This window comes from Chiroxiphia lanceolata, chromosome Z (genome assembly GCF_009829145.1).
Source record: "Chiroxiphia lanceolata isolate bChiLan1 chromosome Z, bChiLan1.pri, whole genome shotgun sequence".
In the NCBI taxonomy this organism is placed as follows: Eukaryota; Metazoa; Chordata; class Aves; order Passeriformes; family Pipridae; genus Chiroxiphia; species Chiroxiphia lanceolata.
The window spans coordinates 53,643,509-53,667,593 of NC_045671.1; the positions used below are offsets into that span (position 1 = coordinate 53,643,509).

At 41.6% G+C, this 24,085-nt stretch overlaps 1 protein-coding gene across 1 annotated transcript in view; it reads left to right on the plus strand.

The window, feature by feature from the left end:
- LOC116780807 (transient receptor potential cation channel subfamily M member 6-like) overlaps positions 1-24,085 on the plus strand; it is a 31,625-nt gene that overhangs the window by 3,090 nt on the left and 4,450 nt on the right. Inside the window, exons 2-3 of the mRNA XM_032676148.1 lie at positions 18,328-18,407; positions 19,206-19,244. Of these exons, the coding sequence (XP_032532039.1) occupies positions 18,328-18,407; positions 19,206-19,244 (119 nt within the window). The remainder of the gene's footprint in view (positions 1-18,327; positions 18,408-19,205; positions 19,245-24,085) is intronic.

The following is a 24,085-nucleotide window of genomic DNA, read 5'->3' on the forward strand; positions in this document are numbered from 1 at the left end:
TCATGTGGATAACTTCCTTTTTTTCAGTCTAAAGCAGAAAGATTTTTGTTTGTCTCCTTTCTTCTAAAGTTCAAAGCATTTGCTTTGATAGGTCTTTGAGAATGAATACTAACACAAACCTCTTTCCAATTCTGTCTTCTCTATAGTGCCTGTGAGAAAGATATCACAGAATCAGAATGTTAAGGGTTTGGAATTGACCTTAAAGATCATCTAGTCCCAACACCTCCTATGAGACCAAGTTGCTCAAGGCCCTATCCAAACAGGCTTTGAACACTTCCAGGGTTGTGGCAATCATAACATGTCCGTGCAACTTCTTCCAGTTGCAATCACAATGTGTGCGTGCAACTTGTTCTCAACACCCTCATAGTAAAAAATTTCATCCTAATACCTAACCTAAATTTCCCCTTTCAGTTAGTACCCATTACTCCTTGTCTTATCTCCACAGTTCCTGGAAAAGAGTCCCTCTCCAACTTCCCTGTAGATCCCCTTTAGATATCGAAAGGTTGCTGTGAGATCTCCAGGTAATCTTCTCCTCTCCAGGCTGAAACAGTCCCAACTCGCTCATAGGGGTGGTGTTCCAGTCCTCTTAATAGCCTCATGGCCCTCCTCTGGACTTGATTCAACAGTTCCATGTCCTTCCTACGTTGGGGATACCAGAACTGGACACAGCATTCCACGTGGGTTTTCATGAGAGCAGAGCAGAGAGAAAGAATCACCTCCTTCAGCCTGCTGGCTGTACTGCTTTTGATGCAGCCCAGAATTTGGTTGGCTTTCTGGGCCGTGAGCACATGTTGCTGGCTCATGCTGAGTTTTTGTTGACCACCCCCCATGTCTTTCTTCGCAGGACTGTTCTCAATCACTTCTCCCCTCAACCAGATGTGCCTAGGGTTGCCACAACCCGCGTATAGCACTTTGTACTTTGCTTTGTTGAACTTAATGAGGTTTGCCTCAGCCCACTTTTTAAGCCTATCTTGGTCCCTCTGGATGGACTCCTTGCCCTCCAGCGTGTCAACTGCACCACACAGCTTGTTGCCATCAGCAAACTTGCTGAGGGTGCAGTCAATTCCACATGTCACTGACAAAGATTTTGAACAGTATCAGCCCCAGTACCAACTCCACATATACTGTGTCTAGTATGGAAAAAAAAAAAAGTCGGAAAGGAAAATAGAGATTTTGAAAACTGTTTTAAGATGAGGTTTTGAGAGCTGCAGGGTCACATCTGGAGAAAGTGTCACTGAAGAATCTATATGCTTGTCATTTAACTCAGTCCAGGGAGCTTAAAAGGCAGACAGAGTTCAAATTTTTTAGGGGTACTCTGAAAAATGATGCGTTTGAAAAATATGTTAATCACTCTGAGGGATACAAGGGATGACAGAACAAACTGACGACAGGCAGTGTTGCCTGCGACTATTGTACAAAACCTTCAAGACTGCTTATTCTTAGAAGTAGGGACTGTGCTATTGGTCAAGGAAGACTCCCTAGAAACTTGAAAAATTTTTAAGGTGTTACTGTTTAGATACACATACCATCTAAGGAGTCACTGAATGTTGAGGTAAGGGCCACTGAAGTAGTTATCCTTTGATTCTGCATCTTTCTTGTCCTTCTCCCCACTACCTGAAAGAAGGTTATAGTGAAGTGGGTGTTCATTTCTTGTCCTGAGCAGCAAGATAGGACAAGAGGAAATGTCCTCAAGTTGTGCCAATAGATTGGATATTAGGGAAAGTTTCTTCACAGAAAGGGTTGCCAAGCATTGGAACAAGGCTGCTCAGTGAAGTGGTTAAGTTACCATCCCTAGAGATTTTCAAAAGATGTGTAGATGTGGCACTTAAGTACATTGCTTAGTGGTGGACTTGGCAGTGCTGGGTTAATGGCTGGTTGATTTTAGAACTGAAATGATTCTTTGAATCTATGATTGTTGCCCTGAAAAAATACATTGGGCTTCTCTATCACTGTGAAGGATTTATTCTTAAGAGAAGGAGGTTACTACATCTTAAAGCTGCCAAACACACCTACACTGAGTCCTCTTGGCGTGCCTTCACTAATTTTCCTGCCTCTGTTAAGAAAATTGAATAACAGAGACGACAGACAGCATCTGAAATGTTATTTCCCTATTCTGGCCTGTGATGTCCTACTTTAGGAAGTTGGTTTCCTTGGCACCATTGCTAGAAGGACAGAAACGATTCATGATTATAACAAGATTAAACTGTACCATTGCATTTTGTTCTTTGGGTCTGCACTGACTTCAAAGGTATTTCAGAATACATTTCGGGATAATTATGGTTCGATATTTGTGACTGTGACCATCAAGTTGAGGAAACCTACCCCATTACATTCCTGTAAACTTACAAACTCTAATAAAAACTTGTAAAAAGTCAATTTTTCTCATAGAATAAGTTCTGCAGACTGTCCTGCTGACTTCAAATAATTCTTCATGTAAATACAATGTTATAACTATTTTGAATGATTTTAAGCCATACTCAGATATCATTAACTACTTCTTGCAACTTCTGGATGATCTGCTTAAAAACCACCAAAAGACCACAAAGCATTTTGTATGTGTCTAATTCAATATTCAAAACTGTCCTCCTTCTTGCCTCATGTTGTAGCATATCTGTCATGTGAACCAGTAGATGACGGACATTTATATGACTCCACTGAGTTGGAAGTGACCCACAAGGATCATTGAGTCCAACTCTTCAGTGAATGGCCCATACAGGGATCAAACCCATGACCTCAGTGTTATTAGCACCATATTCTAACCAACTGAGCTAAACTCATCCTTGAATCAAAAAATAACTGTATTTTTGATGAGGGAAGTAATATTGTCCTTTGTTGGCAGATCAGTTTCTAATATCAGTGTGCAGTGGGCAGCAGGAAGGAATAATCTGGAAAAATCATTGCATATTTGCATACTGTGAAATGAACCATAAAGCATGACTTAAGCTCATTCCATGAGTTTGCCTTTACACAGTGTATGTAGAAGGGGAAGACCAAGGCAGAAGATTCTGTTCTGTTGTAGTCCAGAATTTGCATGGTAAAACAAGATTTATATTTTGTGCTATAAGTGCCACAGTGCCTTTCCACAGCATGCTAAAGCAGAGGCTGAAATGGTCATCATCTGATGAGTGTGTTCAATGTATCTGCTGTCAGCCTTTGGTGTTTGACTAACTTATGAGGCTTCTTTAATTATGTTGGAAGACAGAGGTAAATTAGCCTAAACCCAGGCTGATTTGTTGATGATGATATGGACTGGGGAGGAATCTAGAAGTAGTCTTTACCAGTTTCATTCCTTGCTCCTCTCTTTGCTGCATTATCAGTTCTTGAAGGTCTACTATGACACTAAGGCAAAGGCAAAGGTTTGTACATAGTCTTACAAAACTTAATGTCTTCAGTGTGCTTGGAGATGATGAAACAATGAAACTGGGAGATCCCTCTAAAACAGATTAGTGCGTGAGATAGTTTGGACCTTTTCTGGTAGATTCTGCCTGATTAAATGCAACGGATGGAAAAAAAAAAACCACTGCAGTGTACTTACTGGGTATGAGGTATGATCTAACAGAACAAAAGAACAGAGTGAACATGTGGATCTTTATGCCTTTACAGGCCCCCCATGGAAACAACAGAAACAAAGCCATTGCTATTTTAATAAGGGTTTCTGTTAAGCATATTATCTTCCTTTAAGAATGCTTTTTGGTATGGCATTTTTGTACTTTGAAAATAGTGCAAGGTTATACATAAATTAATGCAGTCAGACTTTGACATGTATGCATTTCACTTACTTAGGCCACGAAAAGCAGGACATCTGATGCACTGTTCCTGATGAGCATCTGAGAAATGAGCTGGCTGCACTGCTGTTGAGGTGACAGCTTAGGCACTGGAAATATAGGACTAACAAAAAAGAAGCCTAAAAGATGGGCAAGGAAGATAGCACTGATCCCAAGGTAAGTCTGTAGAAATAAGATTGATAAGGAGAAAACATCTCAGCAGTTCTGATTTCTAGAGATAACAGGAGAGTTATATGGACTTTGAACTACTAAAACGGCTGTTATAAAATATACCACATGTATTTTCGTATCAGTGAAGTGCTGAGGAATTGGGTGTGGGAACTTGCAGCATGAGAATTGGTTTACATGGCTTTTCAGAGGAGATATTTAGGTTTTTTACTAGATTACAAATGGCAGGACTTGATTCCAGGGAAAACTGACAATTCTGTATGTCTGAAAAAATCTTCACAATTTAGAAAGAAATGGCAGAAACTTAGAATTAAGAAAATACTTGCAGTCAGAGCAATATGTACTCATAGCTGTGTCCCAGTAAGTCCAGTGCACCTGTGCTGGGATACATGTGTTTCAGGTTTCTTACAGAGTTCAGCTTCAAATAAAGAGTGGGCATGGGCATTTATTTATTTCATTTATAAACATCAGTGATACTAGCAAATCAAGCTGAAAACTTCTATGCTGACTCAGGATGACTTGTTTGAGAAAATTTAATTGAAAATAGTGTCTTAAAAAGTGTACCTAGGTAAAGAATGAGCGTGATGTTCAACACCTGCTAAAGTTTTTAGAAGTCCATCCTGTTATTAGAAGCGGTAATGCTTTTTTAAGACCTACTGTGTAGGAAGTGCAATATAAGAAGTCTAAAGAAAAAAATAGAAGCAGTGTAAGAAGCAGAAAATTGTGTTTGGCAGTGGGCTGGAAGCAATTTTATTATTGTCTTTGTCTTTGAAGTAATAGTTTATGTGAAACCAGTGCTAAGTTTGACAGCCACTACTTCAAAAGGCCCTGAGTCGTGCTCCTGCTCTGGTTTTTGGGGTGCTGCTGAGTTTTTGGGGTTCTTGAACCAGAAGTGAAGTATTTTCTCCCTGGTGCTCGCAGAGGCTCTGCTCCCAGGCTCATGCACTGGAACAGCGTGATCCAAAGGCAAGCCTCTCCTGTAGGGGACAGAGAGAGAGAGCTGAACACCACAGAGGAAGATAAGACTTGGCTGGGCAGGAAAATTAAAAATAGAGAGACCAGAAAATGGGAGGAACATTTAGAAAGAGCAAGTGGATTGGAAATACAGATAAAATCCAGAGGAAGATGGACACTGGCGCTCACAATCAATACAGTGGTACAACTGGAGGCAACAAAATAAAAGCAGCAGTGGGGTAGAAGTAGATGATCGGGCAGAGCTGAGAAACCAAAGAACTGGAGCCTGGCATAGGAAGAAGGTTAGTTCGGGATAAGAGAAATTGGAGATTGAATGAACAGTGAGGTTTGAGATAAGTTGGAGAAAATACAAAAGACTGGAAACAGAACAAAACTCAGAATAAAGGGAGAATGGTGTATGCCTGTTTTATCAGTCCACATTTGGTACAACCAGCTATAATTGCTGCAGGTACTTGATTTGGTTTGATGGCTGTGGTCTTTGAGTTTTCTTTGTCAGTGTGGAAGAAATTATACAGAAGGTATATGAAGAAGAAAAGGAAGATCAAGAACCTAAGTATTCAAAAATTTGGGTTTATATCCAAATTTCATCACCCTATGAAGACTTTCATTAATACACTGGTCACATCCTATTTTCTTGTTCACTGCTTGAGTTCATTGTCATGAGCTGTAATACAGCTACTGTTTCTTTTTTCACCTTTTGTCTTTAATAATGTCTTGATTACATATGATTCCAGTGCTCACAATTCAAGAAAATTGTTGATTTACTCTTGGACCTTCCTCTTAGATTTGTCATGAGTGCTGTAACTTGTACCACAAATTTACTTTTACAGGACCCTAAAAAATGACCAGGATCAAAACTCAAGCATTAGGAGGGGGAGCTGAGATGCAGGCAAACCATAGGCAAAAATCATATACTGAGTTCGGGATACCTATGATCCGGTTTCCCGACGTGAAGAAGAACTTGGCAAGGTGGAAACAAAGCGCTGGTGGGCACGGGGTGAAGCGTGTCCGCGGGGGGCTGCACAGAGGGTGCTCGGCGCGGCCGTCGGTGCTTCCCCGGCGGGCTGCAGCGAAGGCAGAGCCGATACTCGGCCGCCTCGCATAGGAAAGCGTGGTCGGTGCCTTGTGGCAGCGTAGACTTTCACATACTGGGGACAGGACCAACGAAGCACATGGCTCAATGAGAGGCCGGGGGTAAAGGACGGCGGCCCGGGAGCCGCCGCGCCCGCGAGGGCGCCGCCCGCCCGCCCCGCCGCTGCCGCGGGACAAGGATCGCCGGCCCGGCGGGCATGGCGGCGTGGCGGGACCTGCTCCTGTCGCCGCTGGGCTCCGTGTGCCGCGGCGGCCGGGACTGGCGGGGCGGCGGCTGGCGGCTCCCGCCCCGCGAGCGCGCGGACCCGCAGGTGAGGGCGGCACCGGGGGCGCCGCTGCTCTCCCCGGGTGACCCGCGGCTGTGGGGACCGATACTCCTCGTCCTCTCCTGGGCCACGGTCCCTTCGGCTCTAGAGAGGCCGTCTCCGCGCAGAGTGGGTGGTGGGCGGCTGGCTCGGAGCTACAGCTCTTTTGTTTCCGTCGGGGCGCACGGCACTCGCCGTGTCGTGAGCGGCGTCTGAGCTAATCCGCAAATGGCAACAGAGTCCGTCTGAAAGTCCAGGCGACTCGGGGAGAGAGCAGATCGGTTAGGTCTCGGCAAATAGAACCCCTTGGGCTACGCGGAGCTGTTTCGCCAGGGATTTGATGTTCTGCTGCCGATACTGATTAGTCCCCTGTGCTGCTGTAAACGGGGACTTGAGTGATTTTATACACACACACATCTGCTTGTATTCTGGTAGCCATGAAAGGCTTATAGCAAAAAATGTTGCCCACGCTACGAGCAGGACATCGCACGGCGGTTTCGTGGCAGCGCTGTCTGAATGCCATGAGGTTAGGTGTAATATGCAAGACAAGTGCCTCTGGCTCTAGTAAACTTTCACTTCTTTTTACCATGATGCTGACTGAAAGGTTTTTTTGGGTATTCTTTTGGTTTGTTTTGGTTTTTTGTTTTGTTTCGGGTTTTGTTTGTTTGGGTTTTTTTTGTTTGGTTGGTTTGGTTTTGCTCCGTTTTGTAATTTAGAGATGGAACGTTTGTGATTCGGATGTTGGGAGTTTAAGAAGAGAACTCTGCTACTATACATAATATTGAATGGTATTTCACACAGATCATGCTGTAGCAACAAATATACTGTATCCATTTCTGATATACTTGCTGACAAAAATATGTTTATAGTGCAATATTCTTTCTATGTCTGTTTATGAATATAATTTTCAAAATAAATAGCATCTACTTGTACACCAAAACCCCCCAAAAAACAGCTAGTGTTTTAAGTTGTGAACACCTGAAATTAAACTACAAACTCCTGTTACAAAAACAGAGTGGTCAGTTTTTAGAGGTTCATGTATTTTGGACCTCCCAGGGGAATTGCAATGTTACCTATAAGCATAAGCTCATACTGGTATGAGCCTGAAATAATCATCATTAAGAAAATATCATCATAGTGTGTTTTTAGTGTTTGGGGGTTTTTTGTTGTTTGGGTTTTTTTTGTTTTGTTTTGTTTTTTTCCCTAATTAAAAGCATACTCTGAAGTGGTGAAATCAGTTTACAGACTTTACTAAGTTTGTATTATAGCATAACAACCTTATTTAAAGTAGTAACAGGCTTACATAGTAGTGTAAAAACCACAATAAGCACAAAATCGATTGTTATGTTTGTACCTCTTTCCTTGATTGTTTTATGGCTTGATAAAGAAAAGATGCCGAAGCTTTCTTGGTTGTTACGAGGTCAGGAGTGCAGAGATTACCCAGTAGTGAATGTGCTGAAGTATGTTGTCCCTGGAGGTAACCAGAATCAGGAAGAAAACATAATAATCATACAGAACTGTACCAGAAAAAGGCATATCTCTTAGAGCTCTACCTTCACTTGTTTTTTGTTTTAGTGTTGTAGGAACAGGGAACAGATAATTTCTACTTGTTACTGCTTCCCCCTCCTCCCCTTTGTGACCACCTAAGTGAAAAGTAAAAGGCCATGTAGTAGTTTTCAAAGACCAGAAGGTAGGTGAGTTTAAAATTTCTACAGCTCATAAAGGAAAATGTAGATAAATATGTCTGTCTATGCATACACATGATTATGCAGTGCACACAGTACTCCACTCTAGGCTGCAGGTAACATTTTCCAAAACATCTCAATTATTTATGTGCCTGAATTTCAGTTTTCAAAAATGCTGTTGGCACCGAAGAGTGTAGGTCCCCCTGGGGCCAATGAAATGTTGCATACCTTCTGACTGGCATTGTTTGTGGAGAGCCTCATGTGCCCAACAGCTGCAGCATGTCACTCCTCTATCATGCCAAGGAGTTCTTGTTCGCCCCTGTATAACCACAGTGAGAGAAGCCCCAAATAATAGAAAACAGGTTTTAATGGTCATGAGGCCAGAATTGTCCTTGATTTATAGTACTGCCTTTAAAGTGGGATTGCAGTACAGGATAGCATGTCAGGGGAAAGCTGCAGTAGTAAGAAGGGAAGGTCAGTCCCTTCACGCTGGGGTCAGCACTACACTGAACATGACTGGTGTTAGAAATAGGATGGCGCAGACCATGCTGGACTGTTATATCCCATCTACGATGTCCATCCATCTGTGTGGCTCTAATCTGGTCTGCTGAAGCTGAATGAAACCTTCCTAGGAGGAAAATCTATGGGAACAATGTGCAATACTCTTCCTACTTCTTTTTCTAAATAAATCACTCCCTTCATCCCTCCTTTTTGTGGTTTAGATAATCTTAAATTTATTTTTCACTTAGTAGCACTATGTTAACTGAAGACATGGGTCCCCCCACACATGTCCCTCGATAAGCCAATCCATAGGTTTTTGTGTGCTGTCCAGGGAGGTAGTTGGTCCAAGCAGGGTAATCCTATTTTTTGAGAATGAGTAATGAGTTTGAGACCCCTTGGGCAGTTCACAGCACAATAGGAAGCTGAGGTGGCCACAATTTGGCAAGTTTTGATCTTCCTTCTGTGTTGTTTTCAGACTGGCTCTATCAACCACTGTGTAATACATAAACCTGTTTCTGTGTTCATGCATTCTAGGTAAACCCTTGTGATCCATTCTGTATACTTTGAATTACTAGTTCTTTTGCTTTATGTTCTCATCTCTAACATTTTGCCTTAGTTTTTGAGCTGGTCATACCTTCCCCTCCCAGTCCTGAAAGAAGAGAGGCCCCTTTGAGGGACCATAGTGCTTAAGCCTCAAGAAAGGCAGGATGTATTAAGTACTTGTCTTCATCCTTTCCTATGCAGTTCCTATAGGAACAGAAGGAGGCATCCAAAATCAGTTTCTGGAGTTTCTAGCTGTTCTTTTCACTAGGACAGAAGCTGAGTTCTACTGTGCTGTACATTGATACATGCAAGTCAGAAAAACGGTCTTGTGACATCTTCGTGTCACTGTTTCCAAATCAGAAGTCCTTGATTTCCTAATGAAATTGGTGTTTCTCTTTTTTCCTGGTTATTAAGTCTCAGTGTTGCCAGTAATGAAAAACTCTGCACAGGAATTGTGTCTGGGCAGACTTGCCTCCCAGCCTTCGGTATTTTCAGGTGCAATGGTCTAGGACTTGGTACCAACACCATGGCTGCACCTTTGTGTCAGTTCTGTGATGTGAAAAAATAATGTGTTTTCATTATAAAAATGATTTCCATTGAGGTGCATTGACAATGAGGGACTCAGTCATATCTCTGAAGGGCTTGTGGCCTGTTGTGACTGTAATGTCATTTGGCCTAGGCTGCATTGCTGAGGTCAGGTTGTGGATATAAATCTTTTTACCAGCCTGGCTGGGGTGGAATGATCCCAGGTTTGATCAGTCCTACTGCTATAAGCCAGTGCAGTTAATTACATTATATTGGTGCAGTTTAACCCCCAAAGAGGCATATCAGAGCTTCTACTAGTGTATCCCAAATGCTTATGAAGTACGTCCATCTCTGTGCCTGCCAGCCAACCAGTGTTTCAGAAAGATTGGGTGGCAGTGCTGCGCAACCTCAGCCCTGTCAGTGTGTTTGTCCTGTCCATTCTCCTTGCAGTACCCTCCTTGCCCATGCTCTGGCCCTTCCCTCATTCTCTTGCCAGAACAGCTCATGACACCATCTGAACACCATCTGATGCAGATAGCCATCTTGGTGAGCAGAGAGTGATGCTGGAAGGCTGAGTGCCATCTGGAGCTGTGACTGGAGGGAGAAGAGTTGTCATCAGGGTGGAGCAGACAGGGGAGTATGCCTTGAAACACAGCCTGGTCTGCTGGGAACCAGGAGCCGCAGCTCAGCTTCATGCCAAGAGGGCAGTGGCGATGGCTGCCAAGTCATCCTGTGCAGCCCAGCATAAAATGCAACCGCAGCTGCTTCTCACTGCCTGGCCCCAGTGAAACCAAGCCTTTGGGGGTCCCTTTGGCTGCTGCTGTAACCTCCAGTGCAATAAACAATGGGATAAGCTTGGCATCACAGAATGTGTCTTGGACATGAGGCTGAAACTGCAGTAAGATCTGGTGGAGAGCCCAAGGGTGTGTTCAGGTGACAGGTGGGACAAAGAGGCAGGAGGATGTCTCCTTGCAGTTCCCATTGGCTGCTCCCAGGCCATGGCTGGCTCTTCCTCCAGCTGGTTTGAGGTGGCTGCTCCTGGGTCTGTGATATTTGATGAGTTAATGACATTTAACAGTTAATTACATTTAACAGTGAGCTAGCACTGAAAAGGAAACCTTTTTGTTTGCAAGGTGGTATGGAGGGCAGAACTGATGGGAGTGGTGAGATGTGTCCAGGTGGGAAATGCAGAGGTGGGACTAACCATACCTTCAGCCTCTTTAGAAATCACCTGAGCTTCGTCTTTCTTTGGAAAATGGAATTTCAGTCCTGTGACAGCCTGCCTGTCTTGTAGTGTGTGCAAGGGCTGCTGTATGCAGCTGTCAGGCCCGTGAAGATTTTGTTACTGTGCCAATATAGGATTTCTAGCAATGTTTCTGGGACCTGTTTCAAGGATAGGGCTGAGGAATTAAATTTTGTTTTGAGATTTCTTGTGTTTAGCTCCTTTGCAAAAGCTGGGCTGGTGTCAGAGGTGTTAAGGTGAGTGCCTACACGGCCTTTCCCACATAGTCTGCTGCCCTGGGGTCTGCAGTGGGACAGGATAGTCTGCTCACACCCTCCAGCTGCAAACCATGTCCTAAGCTGGGCGTGCTCTTGTAGAACTGCTGTTTGATGTGTTTTTCTAAAACATTACGTGCTCAGGGATAGCAGAAAGCCTTAACTGATTACTTAATAAATTTAAAAATAAAAAGTAACAATTTAATTAAAGGTCTAGTATTTCACATTGGGCTAAGCTTTCCATCAATTCACTAGCTCTGTGCTCCAAGAGTTAAGGTGGACCTTCTTTGACAGAGATAGTTTTGGTTTTAATATTTCCTGTGTTTTGTTGTCATAGCCTCACTAATACTTGCATTCAGAAATATTCTTCCAATTGTGTTATGCAGTCTACTCTGGAATCAGAAATGCTGGAAAGCCCATTAAAGTCAAAGAGTTTTTCTTTTATTGGCTAAGATTGAGATCAAATATTGGAAACAGTTTTATGAGTCTTTGATATAAGACCCCAATCCAGAAAAGCACTTAGGCATCCATACTTAGCTTTTAAGTACAGTAGATTAATTGTGAAAGAAAATGTCATAGCATTCTGTGGATTGAAGACTGAATTTATATGTTTCTGCGAAGCTGACATGCTACATTTTTTTCTGAGGAAAAAAATCTAAAATCTCTCTTCAGTATATCTGAAGAGTTCTAAGAAGTTCTGTTATCCTACTCTGTATTTATGTGTCTATATTTAATATGTGTCTGTATTTATCCTGCTAGGACAGATGACTTCTGTTAATATAGGCAGTTTATTTGTGAACATCTGGGAATATTTTGCAGTGGACGAGTTTGAATTAGTTACTAGGAAATAATCACAGAAATTCTGCTGTAACCTGAAATTATTTCTGTCTTTAAAAGGGGAATCTGACAGTCTGCTGAATCTGCAGTCTGCTTGCAAAGGCAGTTTGAGATTAGCTGATAGCTGTTTTATAATTGGGCATGGTGAACTGGTGAACAGTGGAAGCATTCAAATGAAATTATTTGCACGATATTCTTGTAAGTCTTTTTGAAATTTAGTGAATAAAATTTTCTGGCAAATTCAATTACTTATAATTTTGTATTTCCATGGATGTGCAGTCTTGATGCCCCAGTCTTGAACACTGGGGCAAAGAAGTAGGTAAGAAAGAGTAGAAAAGCAAAAGCTGCCAATTGCTAACAGATGTACTGATCTACTGTAGTGATGAAGATAAGAGGAACCCCAGCATATCTGTGTTACAAAGCCAGGAAGTCACCCCATGGCAGGGTAGCCTGAACACAAGGAAATTCTAGAAGAGTGTGTTGAAGACATTACATGGGTTCATATTTTACTGCATGTGACCCTGGAGTATGACAATGTACTTCTATCCTAAGTGGAACTGAAGTGGTGTTCTTTGTTTAATGATCAGTTGTTGTATTACTTCATACCATAACCATGCGTGTAATGGATGCTGAACCAGAAAGTTCCTGCCCTGAAAAGCTTATTCAAGACAGCCTGTTAAGTTGGAAATCTCTTTAATGCTGGCAGTAATTTACCAGTTGCCATGAAGAGTTTCCAGGGGTAAGGGTTCAAGAGATACCAATATGCTTATACCCTGAGCTCTTGTGAAATAGTCTTGAGTGTTAGCTTACAAGAACTCTGGCTGCATTTCAGGTATCCAGTGTTACTGCAATTGACTTGCTCTATGTGTAGGTAATTTTAAAAGGGTTTAATATTTTAGGACACTCTTCTTGCAGTGGATTCTTGCAGTAGCTGTAATAACGAAAAATTCTTTCCCTCCTCTGGTGTGTATGAGTAAAGGTTGGTCACAGGCTGCAGTATACTGACTTCTCACAGGCATGCTTTCTCCTGAAAATATTACCTCCCTCATTCCCTGGTACTGAAAATCGGTTTGGATCTTTACAGGTGCTGTATACTTGAGTACTGATGCAGTTCTATTAGCCTCAGGACTATCTGTTGCTTTTTAAAGAGTATTTGCTTTCATCTAATACTCTTTAAAGGTAACAATTTCCTAACTGGAAAAAGATGTATAGATGTGTAACTTTTTTTTTTTTTAATTAAAATTTTGACAAACCTGGTCAACAATGCAGAAATACTGGCTCTACTAGTTATAGTCTTTTAGAAAACACAAGTTCTTTGAAAGTGACATTGTGTACTGGTTTCACTACATGCACAGTGTATGCAGAGCTGAGTTATGGTGCTTGACAGCACTTTTTAGCTCTTGAAACAGTGTTTTGGCTAAGACACTCTGTTTCTCTGTCACAGTTTCAATAAGCTACTTACAACTTGATTGTTCTGGCTAGTTTCCAGCACAACTGTACTTTGCTTAGGTTGACTAACCTCTTACTTAAACTCGCTAGTCATTATGTGATTTCTTATTACCTGCACCTGTCTGGAGCTATGATGTGTCATTAAAGGCAGTTGCTACTGTTTTGTCCAATAATTGATTATATTTCAAAAATGGATGAAATTATTCTGACAGAGAGAGATGTGCCTTTTAATTTCCTTTTGCAGGGGAAAAATTGTCTAAAGCACATGCTGTTTAATTAGAAAAGTGTGTGTATCTGTACCTTTCACTCTAAAGTGGACATATGTACAACTAATGATACTAAAAATTTGTTGTTTAATATTAGCACTGTGACCTAGTTTTCCTGAGTTTGGTACTCAACCAATGAACAGTGCTTATTGTCTGGTCTTGAAGGAGCTGAATGTTTCTTGCAGCAGTTAATGAATGCACATTAACCCTCTTCTTATCAGTGTTTAATTGGCGCAGTGCATCTACAGACTTTGGCCAGTCCTTTACAGGAGTGGTGGTGGAGAGTTGTATGGACTGGTGGAGAAGAAAGCAGAAACAAAAATCAAAGCATTCACCTGTTTTTGCTGGATGGGTGAGTGGTGAAATCAGTGTGGGGAGCAGTACAACAGGGGATCGCAGGGCTGTGTTGCCTTGTCCTCTGAGACTGGTGAGCCAAGCACTGCATACCTGACCCCGCATGGTCACCTGCCTTGCAGGTGATAGCACCCCTGCATTTTGAAGGACAGATTACCTCTGTGCTAGGCAGGGTTTTTAGGTTTGGTCTGCTCTCACTGCCCATCAGCAAGGATTTGAAAGAAATGAGTGGTGCAGGTGTTTCCCTGAATTTTACACTTTGATCTCTTTCTTTACTTCTGGAAACCTTAATTTTTGAACATTAGTTATGTTTAACCAGGTTTGACCTGACAGTGTCCCTTTAATACCATATTATGCAAGGATCTCAGACATTAAAGATATTGGAGAAGTGATTAAAAGCAATTTTCTAAAAACTACTCATGTGCCTTAAATTTCAGAGCCAAACTCATGCCACTCCATTGACTAAATCAGTCTAGAAATCTCCAAAGCCTCTTCTGTGGCAGGGAAGTATAAGCAGCAATCCTAATCCTCAGACTGGCAAAAAATGAGAAGCCAAAACTCACAAAGGTCTCAGGACTTCCTCAGAGGAAAATTGGAAGGAAGGTTGCAGTATAAACTTGGCTTCAGGTCTTTGGTATATCAGAACAGAAATTTGCCAGTCAGAAGGAACATGTAGGTTTATTTTTGTTTCCCTTTAGGGTTTGGTGGCAAAAACGATACACGTTCATGCTGGCTGAGGTGTATGTGCCTCAGTATAGTGACAGGAGAAATTTTAATTTGTTGTTGAAATTTAATTAAATTATGGCACTTTTGGAATATTAGGATTTTGTGGAAGGAGATACACATTACAGAGGTCTTTTACAAAGCTAGGAACCAAGAACAAACAGACTGCAGTTGAGAAGTCTCCTTTTTTTATTTTTACTTGCCCTGCCCTGATGTCATATATGTCTGTAAAAAACATGAAGTTTTACAACCCTTTTCCTGATCATACAATTAGCTTAAAAACCTAAGTAAAGCCTTAGATTAAGAAATTAATGTTGTTGTTATGGCGTAAATTTTACTTACTAAATGAAGATTTTACCTATATTAAATTAAGAATAATGGTAAATGTGTGTGTCTCACAGTTTTTTTTGAAAATCTTAAGATTTGTGCTTCACAAGATGGAATACAGTGATACAGTCTTGCATTTTATTTTTTCTTATTGTTTTCCTATGGTTGATTGGAATTTCAATATATGTATATTTTCCAGTGGTATGATCTGTTCAAGAACTTCACTGAAGAAAAAAATGGTCGACTTTGATGGTTTTTGTTATATTCACATGTTTATCATTTGAGATGAAAATAAATGTTAAAATTACAGGCGTCATCAGGATCCTGTACAGTTGATATGCTATCCAAGAACTGCTTTTTAAAATGTAAAACCTACAGGAATCAAATAGGTGGAGTGTAGCATCGACAGTACTCTGGCAAACTCTATGTAAATGAGCAAAGATTATTAGAGAAATATCTGTATGGGAACTTATTATGTTTCTTTGGCAGGCAGGGTGAAAACTCCCAGTGTTGTATTAATTGCACTTTGAAATTTTGTTGTCAGTCCTATTTACTGAGAATCATGAAGTGGAATTAGCTGTTGTGATGTGCTAGGGGAGTATTTGTGCCACTGGGTGAAGAGCATCCTTTGTACTTAGAGATTCAAAGGTCAAATAAATTTCATAGTGACCTTATTCATTTGGAATAATTGGGCATTTTTTCAATGACCTGTGCAGTAGCAAGGAAAAATTCATGGCATGTGATCTAAAGCTATAGAGTTCTTTTTTCCATTGGCTTTGTTGGACCTTGAGCCCAAACCATTGTCACTAGAGTGGCCTGATCAGCTGTGGTGTGTGTCAGTCACTGCCCTTACTGCCTCAGTTGCAGAAAAGAAAAAGGTGCTTTTGAATCAAATTGAAAAAGGATACACAAATTTTAAGCATTGTTATTTTTGTCTTAAGTCATAATCACCCTCCGAAATCTAGAAAATGGAAACTTTTTAAAGCACAGGATGTCTTTTAGGGGGCAGTTTAGCTGATATCAAAAGTAGTAGAGAAGATGTCTTTTCATCTCCCATATTAGATATTATAACATCAACTCACACAGTGTATTGCCATCTCTGAGGACTGCAAGTTATATTTTGGATTGAAATAACCACACCAAACAGCTGATGTATACCAGGAGACCTTGGCATTGATTTCCAGAGTATATCATGCTGGAGGTAAAGTAGCACAATGGGAGCTACCTGAGTCTGCGCAATGCCAACAACTTGCTCAAAGTTCCTTTGAACTCTTACTTCTCTTACTAAATTAAAGTGACAGCAGTTGAATGTTATTCTTCTCTCAAAAGGCTGAGCATGTTGCCTCAACAAATGCTGTAAGGCTTGTCAACCTCTTGGCCATTCTGTCACGTTCCTGTTAATGAAAAGTTTAGTAACAGTCATTCTTATCTGAGGCATCCCATAACATAAAAAGGTTTTTTGTTCCTTAGTTCTAGTGAAAAACGAATTACCAGAAATAGTAAAGGGTTTCAGAAAAATCAGAGACCCCCAGTATTGTAGTGTTAGAAGCATTTTGTGGTTGCTTGATAGTTCAAACAACTAGAATAAAGTGGTTTAGGAAGCATGAAACAGTACTGATTACTAAGGAATATACTACCAAAAGCCCTGCCCTCAGGTAATGAAATTTGCTTCACAGCTTCCAGTGTTTTCCTCTGGATTTAATTTTTTACACTTCATCTTTACTATGTGTCCTTCAAAGTTAATTAATTTTCTTTCATGCCAATGTTCTGCTAGTCCAGAGGATCTTCTTCACTGTTTCTCCTTCATTCAAAGCTCAAACAAACACAATTCAAGTAATTGCTCCCAAAAGAATACACATGCACACCAATACCAGCAAACTGCTTTTTAATTATCTCATTCATCTTTGTCAGTGGGGGTCTGTTTCAGCATACAGTAAAACCAATGGTAGGGCGTCTATTAATTTTGGTGGAAGGTATGTTCAAGTAACTCATCACCCTCTGTAACTGCATGACTAGTTGGGCCTGCTTTATTAAGGACCATAATTCCACTTGGGAGATAAAAGATAGGTATTTTTATGAGCTATTGTTGAATTCTATCCATAAAATGCTCCCAGCAGTATCTTAATAAGTTGAATTACTGGCATTCTCATGAATAGAATTGTTTTCTAAGTCATGGTATGAAAGACACAATTTAAAAACAGATATGGATATAAACACCTACCATAAATATTTTCACAGGGATGACATTTTGCAAAGGAACAATTGTTTTTAAACATGAGGAGTGAATAAGGAATTAATGTTTATTATTTGATTACTATATGCCTTGTATGCCTAACCATAAACCAGGACACTGCTGTGCTCTGTCCTAGAGAGCTTGCTGTCTATTTGTAAGCTAGACAACAGATGTAGAGTGAGATGAACATGAGAAACAATAAGGCAATAATTACCAGTATAATTGTATTCACTCTTTATGATAAAATATCTGTGCATTGGACAGTTCATGTGGGGGTAGTTCCCTTTGAAGACAAAAAAAAATCCTTTGCTTCCAGTGTTTACTAAATTCAGATCCAGAGATTTCAAAGTTCAGCATCCGAAAATTATTGTTCCTTTCAGGGAAGTTGATCCTGATAGACCTGAAGAGAAAGGTTCAAAGATTCCCAGTGAGATTCTTTGAAAAAAAATCTGTGTACTACCAGTGACTATTCAGTTTGCTCAGCTGTAACTGACACAGTTTTCACAGTGTACCAGGAGGCCAGTGGAAAAAGGTCACCTACCATACACTCCCAGTGCTAGGTCTAGGACTCTGCTTTTGCATTTCACTGTTCATTTGTTCAGCAAACATATGACCAGGATGAATCTATTCTTAACTCTATCAAGAATGATAAAAGAAGGACTCAACCATCTCTCCCAGGTAAAATGCAAATCTTGCTTTTTTTAACTCAGCTTTAGTAAGATTGCCATTTACCAGTCTTCTGGCAGAAGGAGAGTGCAAACCTTAAAGCAATTCTGATTTGTCCTTGCTACTTTCTCTATTGTACATGTGTTTGATAGAACCTCTAAATAATTTTCATGGTGGCAATAAATTTTTATATTGATTTCTGGGGAATTCTGTAAAGCTTGGAGGTGAAGGGCTAGGCCTGTTCAGAGCTGTTTCAGCTTATCATGTTTCACCCAACATGATGGGAATTGTTCTGAATTATGTTATCTGTATATAGCCATGTTGTCATTACAGTGCAATTTTTGACATCATGTTCTGATGTTCGGGAATACAATTAAATTTGAATTGTCCTTTTAGTCCCCCAAAACTTGGATCGAAGAGGTCTTCAGTAAAAGAGAATGCGCACACATCATTCCCAGCTCAAAAGATCCACACAGGTAAAACTATGAATTTCACTTTCTTTCTGTTATATTTAGAAAGAATCAGAATAATTTTTTTATGGGCATCTTGTGTGATTTGGATGATGGTTTTCAGTGTCCTTTTTGGTGATTGCTGGTCTATGGGTTTTCATGGATCCTGTCACCAGTACATGTTAAATCAGGCTGTTCATTTGAATTAGAAATTGGCAACAGTTAACCTTCATAGGCTTCTTAGATTTGTTGCTCTCAGTCCAGAAACCAAAACTAATATGGTATCCAACTGAGTGATTGAATTGCACGGATGTACTGCTGTATCACTTTCTCCCTTCCTCAGAATAATCCCTTTGCTGATCAGTCTTCTGAGAAATTTCTGCTCAGACTCGTGTGCAGTATGAAAAGAGTAAGGTAGATAACAAATCTTAACCTGTGTTTTAGGACGTGGGAAAGCAAACATAACTTGGCATTCCAGATGGCGTATCTAGTGGATGCTGTTACCTAAGTAAACTTGATGAGAACATTTTTTGAGGATCTGAAATTGTGATTTTGATCATATGGTTTTGAGTACATGGTTAATCTAGCATAGATAAGATAGATAACTCATCTATGAAATGAGGATTTGACATATAGTGTGACATGTGAAATGCCAAATAAATCACTAAAGTTATCCAGTACATCTTCCAGGGTTTAGTGCAGAAGATGACAGCCTGTAATGCTGTTGATAAGAGTTTTTCCACACTTGAATTGATCCTTTAAGAATAGCATTACAGGTATCTTTTTTTATGCGAGTGTGTATTAATTATCAACCTTTTATCACAGGTGTCCTGCAGGATGCCAGGTGTGCCAGAATTTAATCAGGTAAGAGTACATAAATATATATCTATGATTTTTATAATGACCCAGTAATAGGCATTCCTAGTCAAGGAAATAATAACAAGAGAAATATTCTTCTTATATGGTCAGAACAGCATTTCTAGGGGTGTGCTGGAGAATGCTTAGCATAAATGTAAGTAGAATAAATTGCATGATAGCCCTTACATTATTTGAAATAGAAAATTTTATCCAAATACTTTGTGTGGGTGAGTTTGTCCTAATGAGGAATGAAAGGCAGAAATGCTTCTTTCAGTGAGACAATTCCAGCTATATCCTGGGTTATATGAAAGAGCACGAGACAAAAGCAATAGAGAACAATAAGAATTATGGAAAGGAGAAGAAGAAAATTAAGAGAGAAGAAAGGACATAATAGAAACATCCCTGATAAAAGGTTTTCTGAAGATTTTTCAACTTCTGTGCAGTAAGCATTCTGAGTTCCTGCTTTTGGGAAAGCAAGCAACAAAAATAGCATCACTTTGGTACTTTCAAGTAGTTTGTGATTTTTTTCAAACAACTTGTATTTTGTGGCTTGTATTAAGTCATTGCTTTCAATCCAACATTTGTCTTTCAGCTGGTGTTACCAAAGAGGTTTTGGTGCTATATATTTATGATAAGAAATTATCAGCTGTTGGAACACAAATTTCAATTTTCCTTGACATTTGTTTTGTGTTAAAGGCTTCTGAAGGCTGAAGCAACAGAAAACAATGAGTTTCTAATACCTGATGACTAGCAAGCTGATGCCAAGTAATCCTGTCACCTGCATGAGCAGGACTTTTTATTATGCTTCATATTTTATTTTGCTTCTAAGATTTATGTGAAGGGAAGAGTCATGTTTTACAAAAATTAAATAAATTACTCCTTAAAATCAGATGACTGTAAAGGGCTAATATGCAGAATTGTGCTGGCCTGTAAGGCAAATGATCTGCATGGAATCTGTTTAGAAAGTTGCAGCTCCTTTTAAGAGAATGGTCTCATGTACATTTTGCTTTAGGGCAGAAGAACAGAGATTCAAAGATTTTTGCAGGTTTTCTGAAAGTAGAAACGCGGGGGGATTCTAGTACTTCCTGCTAACCTGGAGATACTCAGCTGGTTATCTAAACTAATGTTAACGTGTCCTTCAGAATATAGTAGTTCAATTCTATCTGAATCAAAACTACAGCAGTTCTGTAATCCTCACCCTCTACCCCTGCAGAGTGACCATATTGTTAATTGGTCTGGGAAGCTCAGTAATAGAGAAATTACCCTGAAGAGGTGGAAAACCAAACTAAGATTACCTTTCACCAAATCAGCCTCCTAATCAAACACAGTTTAACTGCATGAACGTGAATACTACACTGGGAGAGGGAGGAAGAGAAACAGGAAATGTGCACCCCAGTGGATGGGTTTGTTTTTTTCTTTCCTGTTTCTCTGTCAAGACATCCTGTACCTTTGTGTGTTTTTTATCTTGTAGTTGTTTCTTTCACTTTTTCCTGAGCATTTCGTGCTGTTTAAATCTGATTTGTCAGTCTGTGTTTGCAGAATGTCTGTGGCTGTCTGACGTTCACTTCAGTCAGCCGTTATCTTGCAAGTACATTTTCCCAAATGTTAAGTGTTCTTGTCTTCTTGTATATCTCAATGTGTACACAGAGCTTGGTTCTAGGAAAATTTTTCTGTTTGAACAAGTGAAATAATTTTCACATGATTATTTTGACTGGTTATACTATATTTATTAGATCAGCAATGAAACAGGTTTTGGACCTCCTGGGATCTGTAGTTTTCCACAACAGTCTAAAAATCATGTGAATGTACTTGATGCCTACTATAATTTGATCTGATATTGTAGGCAAATGAAATCTGTTAATGATTTCTTACTTGCAGAGAACTTTCAAGATTTGCAAACAGTTTATGAATGGGTTATGCAACTATTTGCTAATTCTAAGTAGAATGACTCCATTTAGCAGTTGCTAATCAAATTTGAGTAATTGGCACTTTTTTCCATGCTCCCCTAGTGTGTTGAAATGGCCTCGATCTACTATTCTGTGCAGCACTCACAGAAGCATCCCTGACAGCAGTTAGACTGATCTCATAATATGAATATTCAGAAATGTTGTGCCCAATTTCTGCATCCTTATACATCTGAGATGTTCTCACAATTTTTCTCTATATTTGACCTTTAAGGCATAATTTTTGGATATGGCTTCTAAATTGCTGCCTGCTAGGGCACTAGATATTGTAGTCTGACTACTGCAGTTACTTTTACCTCAGTGTTGACCCTCTGGGTTTCTTCTTGTTGCTCAAAGTGTGATTTTTCTAGTAGCCTGCTTTTGTGTTCCTGACAATGCCCCACCCTCTCCAGGAACATGTTCTTCAGTCCCAGCCCCTTCCCAGAGCATGCTCAGCCAGGGGCGACAGATGAGGATGCTGTCCCAAGGAGGGACAGAGCCCACCCTCTCCAAGCCATGATTCCACCACTGAGTCGTTCTGGAAAAAAGGCTTCTTATTTCCAGCCTCAGCCTCCCATGTTTCAGCTGTGCTGCTGCCTGTCACCCTCCTGCCATGCACTACTGAAGAGGCCATCCACATCTTCTGTATCCTCTCCAGTCAGTGCCGGGTGTATTGCTGGAGCTCCTGAATCTGTCTCTCCTCCCACCTGAGCTCTCTCCAGTCCCACAGCCTCTTCTCAGAGAACAAGGGCTCCAGCCCCACGATGACCAGGATAGTCACTCTGCCCCTGAAATCTCACCAGTTTGCTGGTGTCTCTTCTGTGTTGGGGGCCCAAACTGGGAGTGGTACCCAGAAAGGGGCTGACAAAGACTGAGTACAGGGGACAGTCCTTGCTGTCCCCTAGCTCTCAGGCCATGTCCTGCTCACACTACCCCAGGCACCACTGTCCCCCGTTGCTGCCCAGGTACATGGATGGCCCTGGCTCAGCTCACTGGCCACCAGCACCTACTACTATGCCCCAGAATTGCCCCCTCTCCAGGGCTGCATGTTCCTTCCTTCCCCTCCTCCACATTGCTGGTGGAGAGGCTGAACAGGACCAGGCCCTCTACAGACCCTGTGGGACCCTGCTTGATAGTGACCCCACCACCCAACCAGGTCTTCACCTCTCAGCATGTCATCCCTCCTGGACTGTAATGTCACAGACCAACTACTAAAGCCTGGCTAGAGTGGAGGTAAGGTGATATCTGCTGCTCTGTTCTCATGCCCACAATTATGTTGCAGAAGGGAGTGTGTGGGTCAGTCATCCTGGGTAAATCCTTGTTTACTGCTTCCTGTCACTGTCTGTTTCCTCATGTGCCCAGATGTGTGCTCCAGGACATCTTATTTCATGATTTTACTTGGAACTGGTGGCCAACTGACTGTCCTGTGGTTCTCCAGGATGGCTTTTGCCTTTTGAAGACAAGTGTGACATTTGCCTTTCCCCCTATTGGGGATCTCCCTGATATCCACAGCCTTGGAAATCTGATGGAAACTGGCTGTTCAGGGACACCAGCCACCTACCTCAGCACCTTGGGTTGCAGCTTGACAGGTCCCAGGGACATGTGTGGGAGTCAAGTGCCCCTCTGCTCCTCTCCTCTGACTCAACTATCATCTCAGGCTGTAGTGCCACTCCTCCTTGCGCCCTGTCACTCTGCACGCAGCAACAAACATCACCAAAACCCCCACAAACAGCTGTATGTAATGTTTTGCTATGGCTTCCTCAACCTTCCTGAGAGCTTCTTAGTCTTGGCTATAGATCTTCCAGGTAGCTCAGTGTTAGTTTCAAACTTTTCTACGTGAATTTTCTACACTGAAGCTTGGTTGAGCAGGGGAGAGCAAGACTCCACTAGGAGGAGATAGGCATCAAAGCTTCATTGTTTTCAAGCTCGGATTCTAATGGCCCTCCTGTTGAAAAGCTAATAGCTTTCTCTGCAGAGGTGGGACTCTTTTGTCCCCCTAGGCAGTGGGGCAAGATCGAGTTTCGCTGTATAACCTCGGCTGGGGTACCAGATCAAAGGGGGGAGTCTACGGGGGACAGAGGGATATCGCGAGAAGGGAGGCGACAGTTAAGGCTGCTGGCACTACTTGTTAGCCCGCTTTTGTTGTGCTGCTCGGCTCCTGAGGAGGAGTCCCCTGACTGCGCGCCCTTATAGGAGCAGGCCCTGTCTCTTGCCAGTCGCCACTCCCGCTGCTGAGAGGAGCCCGGGAGAGTCCCCACCGCTGCCGGCCGGGGGGTTCCCTTTGAGTGGGCTGTGTTCCACACGTGAACCTCTGCACAGTTGCTGGCTGAGGGAAACTTTTCCTGCGTGAGGTGAGCCCTTGCCAGGGACCGTTTGGAGCGATGTACCCGCCCCAGCTCACGCCCTGCGCCGGTGCTGCACATCAGAGCATCCTCCTGCGGGGGCTGCCGCCTCCTGTCTGTTTCCCTCCCCCGCTACCCAACGGGGCACTGACACAGCTCGCGGTCACCATTCTCATTGTTGCCTCCCGGAGCCCAACAGTGGTCCCTGCTGTTTGTGGTTAGAACAGCGCCGAAAGGCAAATATACTTAATTGTTTAAAGTTTCGGTTAAGGTGTTGTTGCTTGTTCTGTTTATGTTCCATAGTAAAGGACTGTTATTTCCTTTTCCACACTTTTTTTTCTCCTAAAGCTTCTTAATTTTCAAAGTTATAACAACTCAGAGGGAGGAGTTTGTTTCTTTTCCTCTTCCTACCTCAGGAAGGTTCCCATCCTCCTTGGCAAACATTTTGTCTTGTGTATCTGAGACACTCAGGAATCTTTAACGTCTGCTAGATGGCTAGAGAGACCAAGCATGCCTGACTGGAGCAAAGCATGAGCTATTTGGGAAATACCAGCTGTTACTG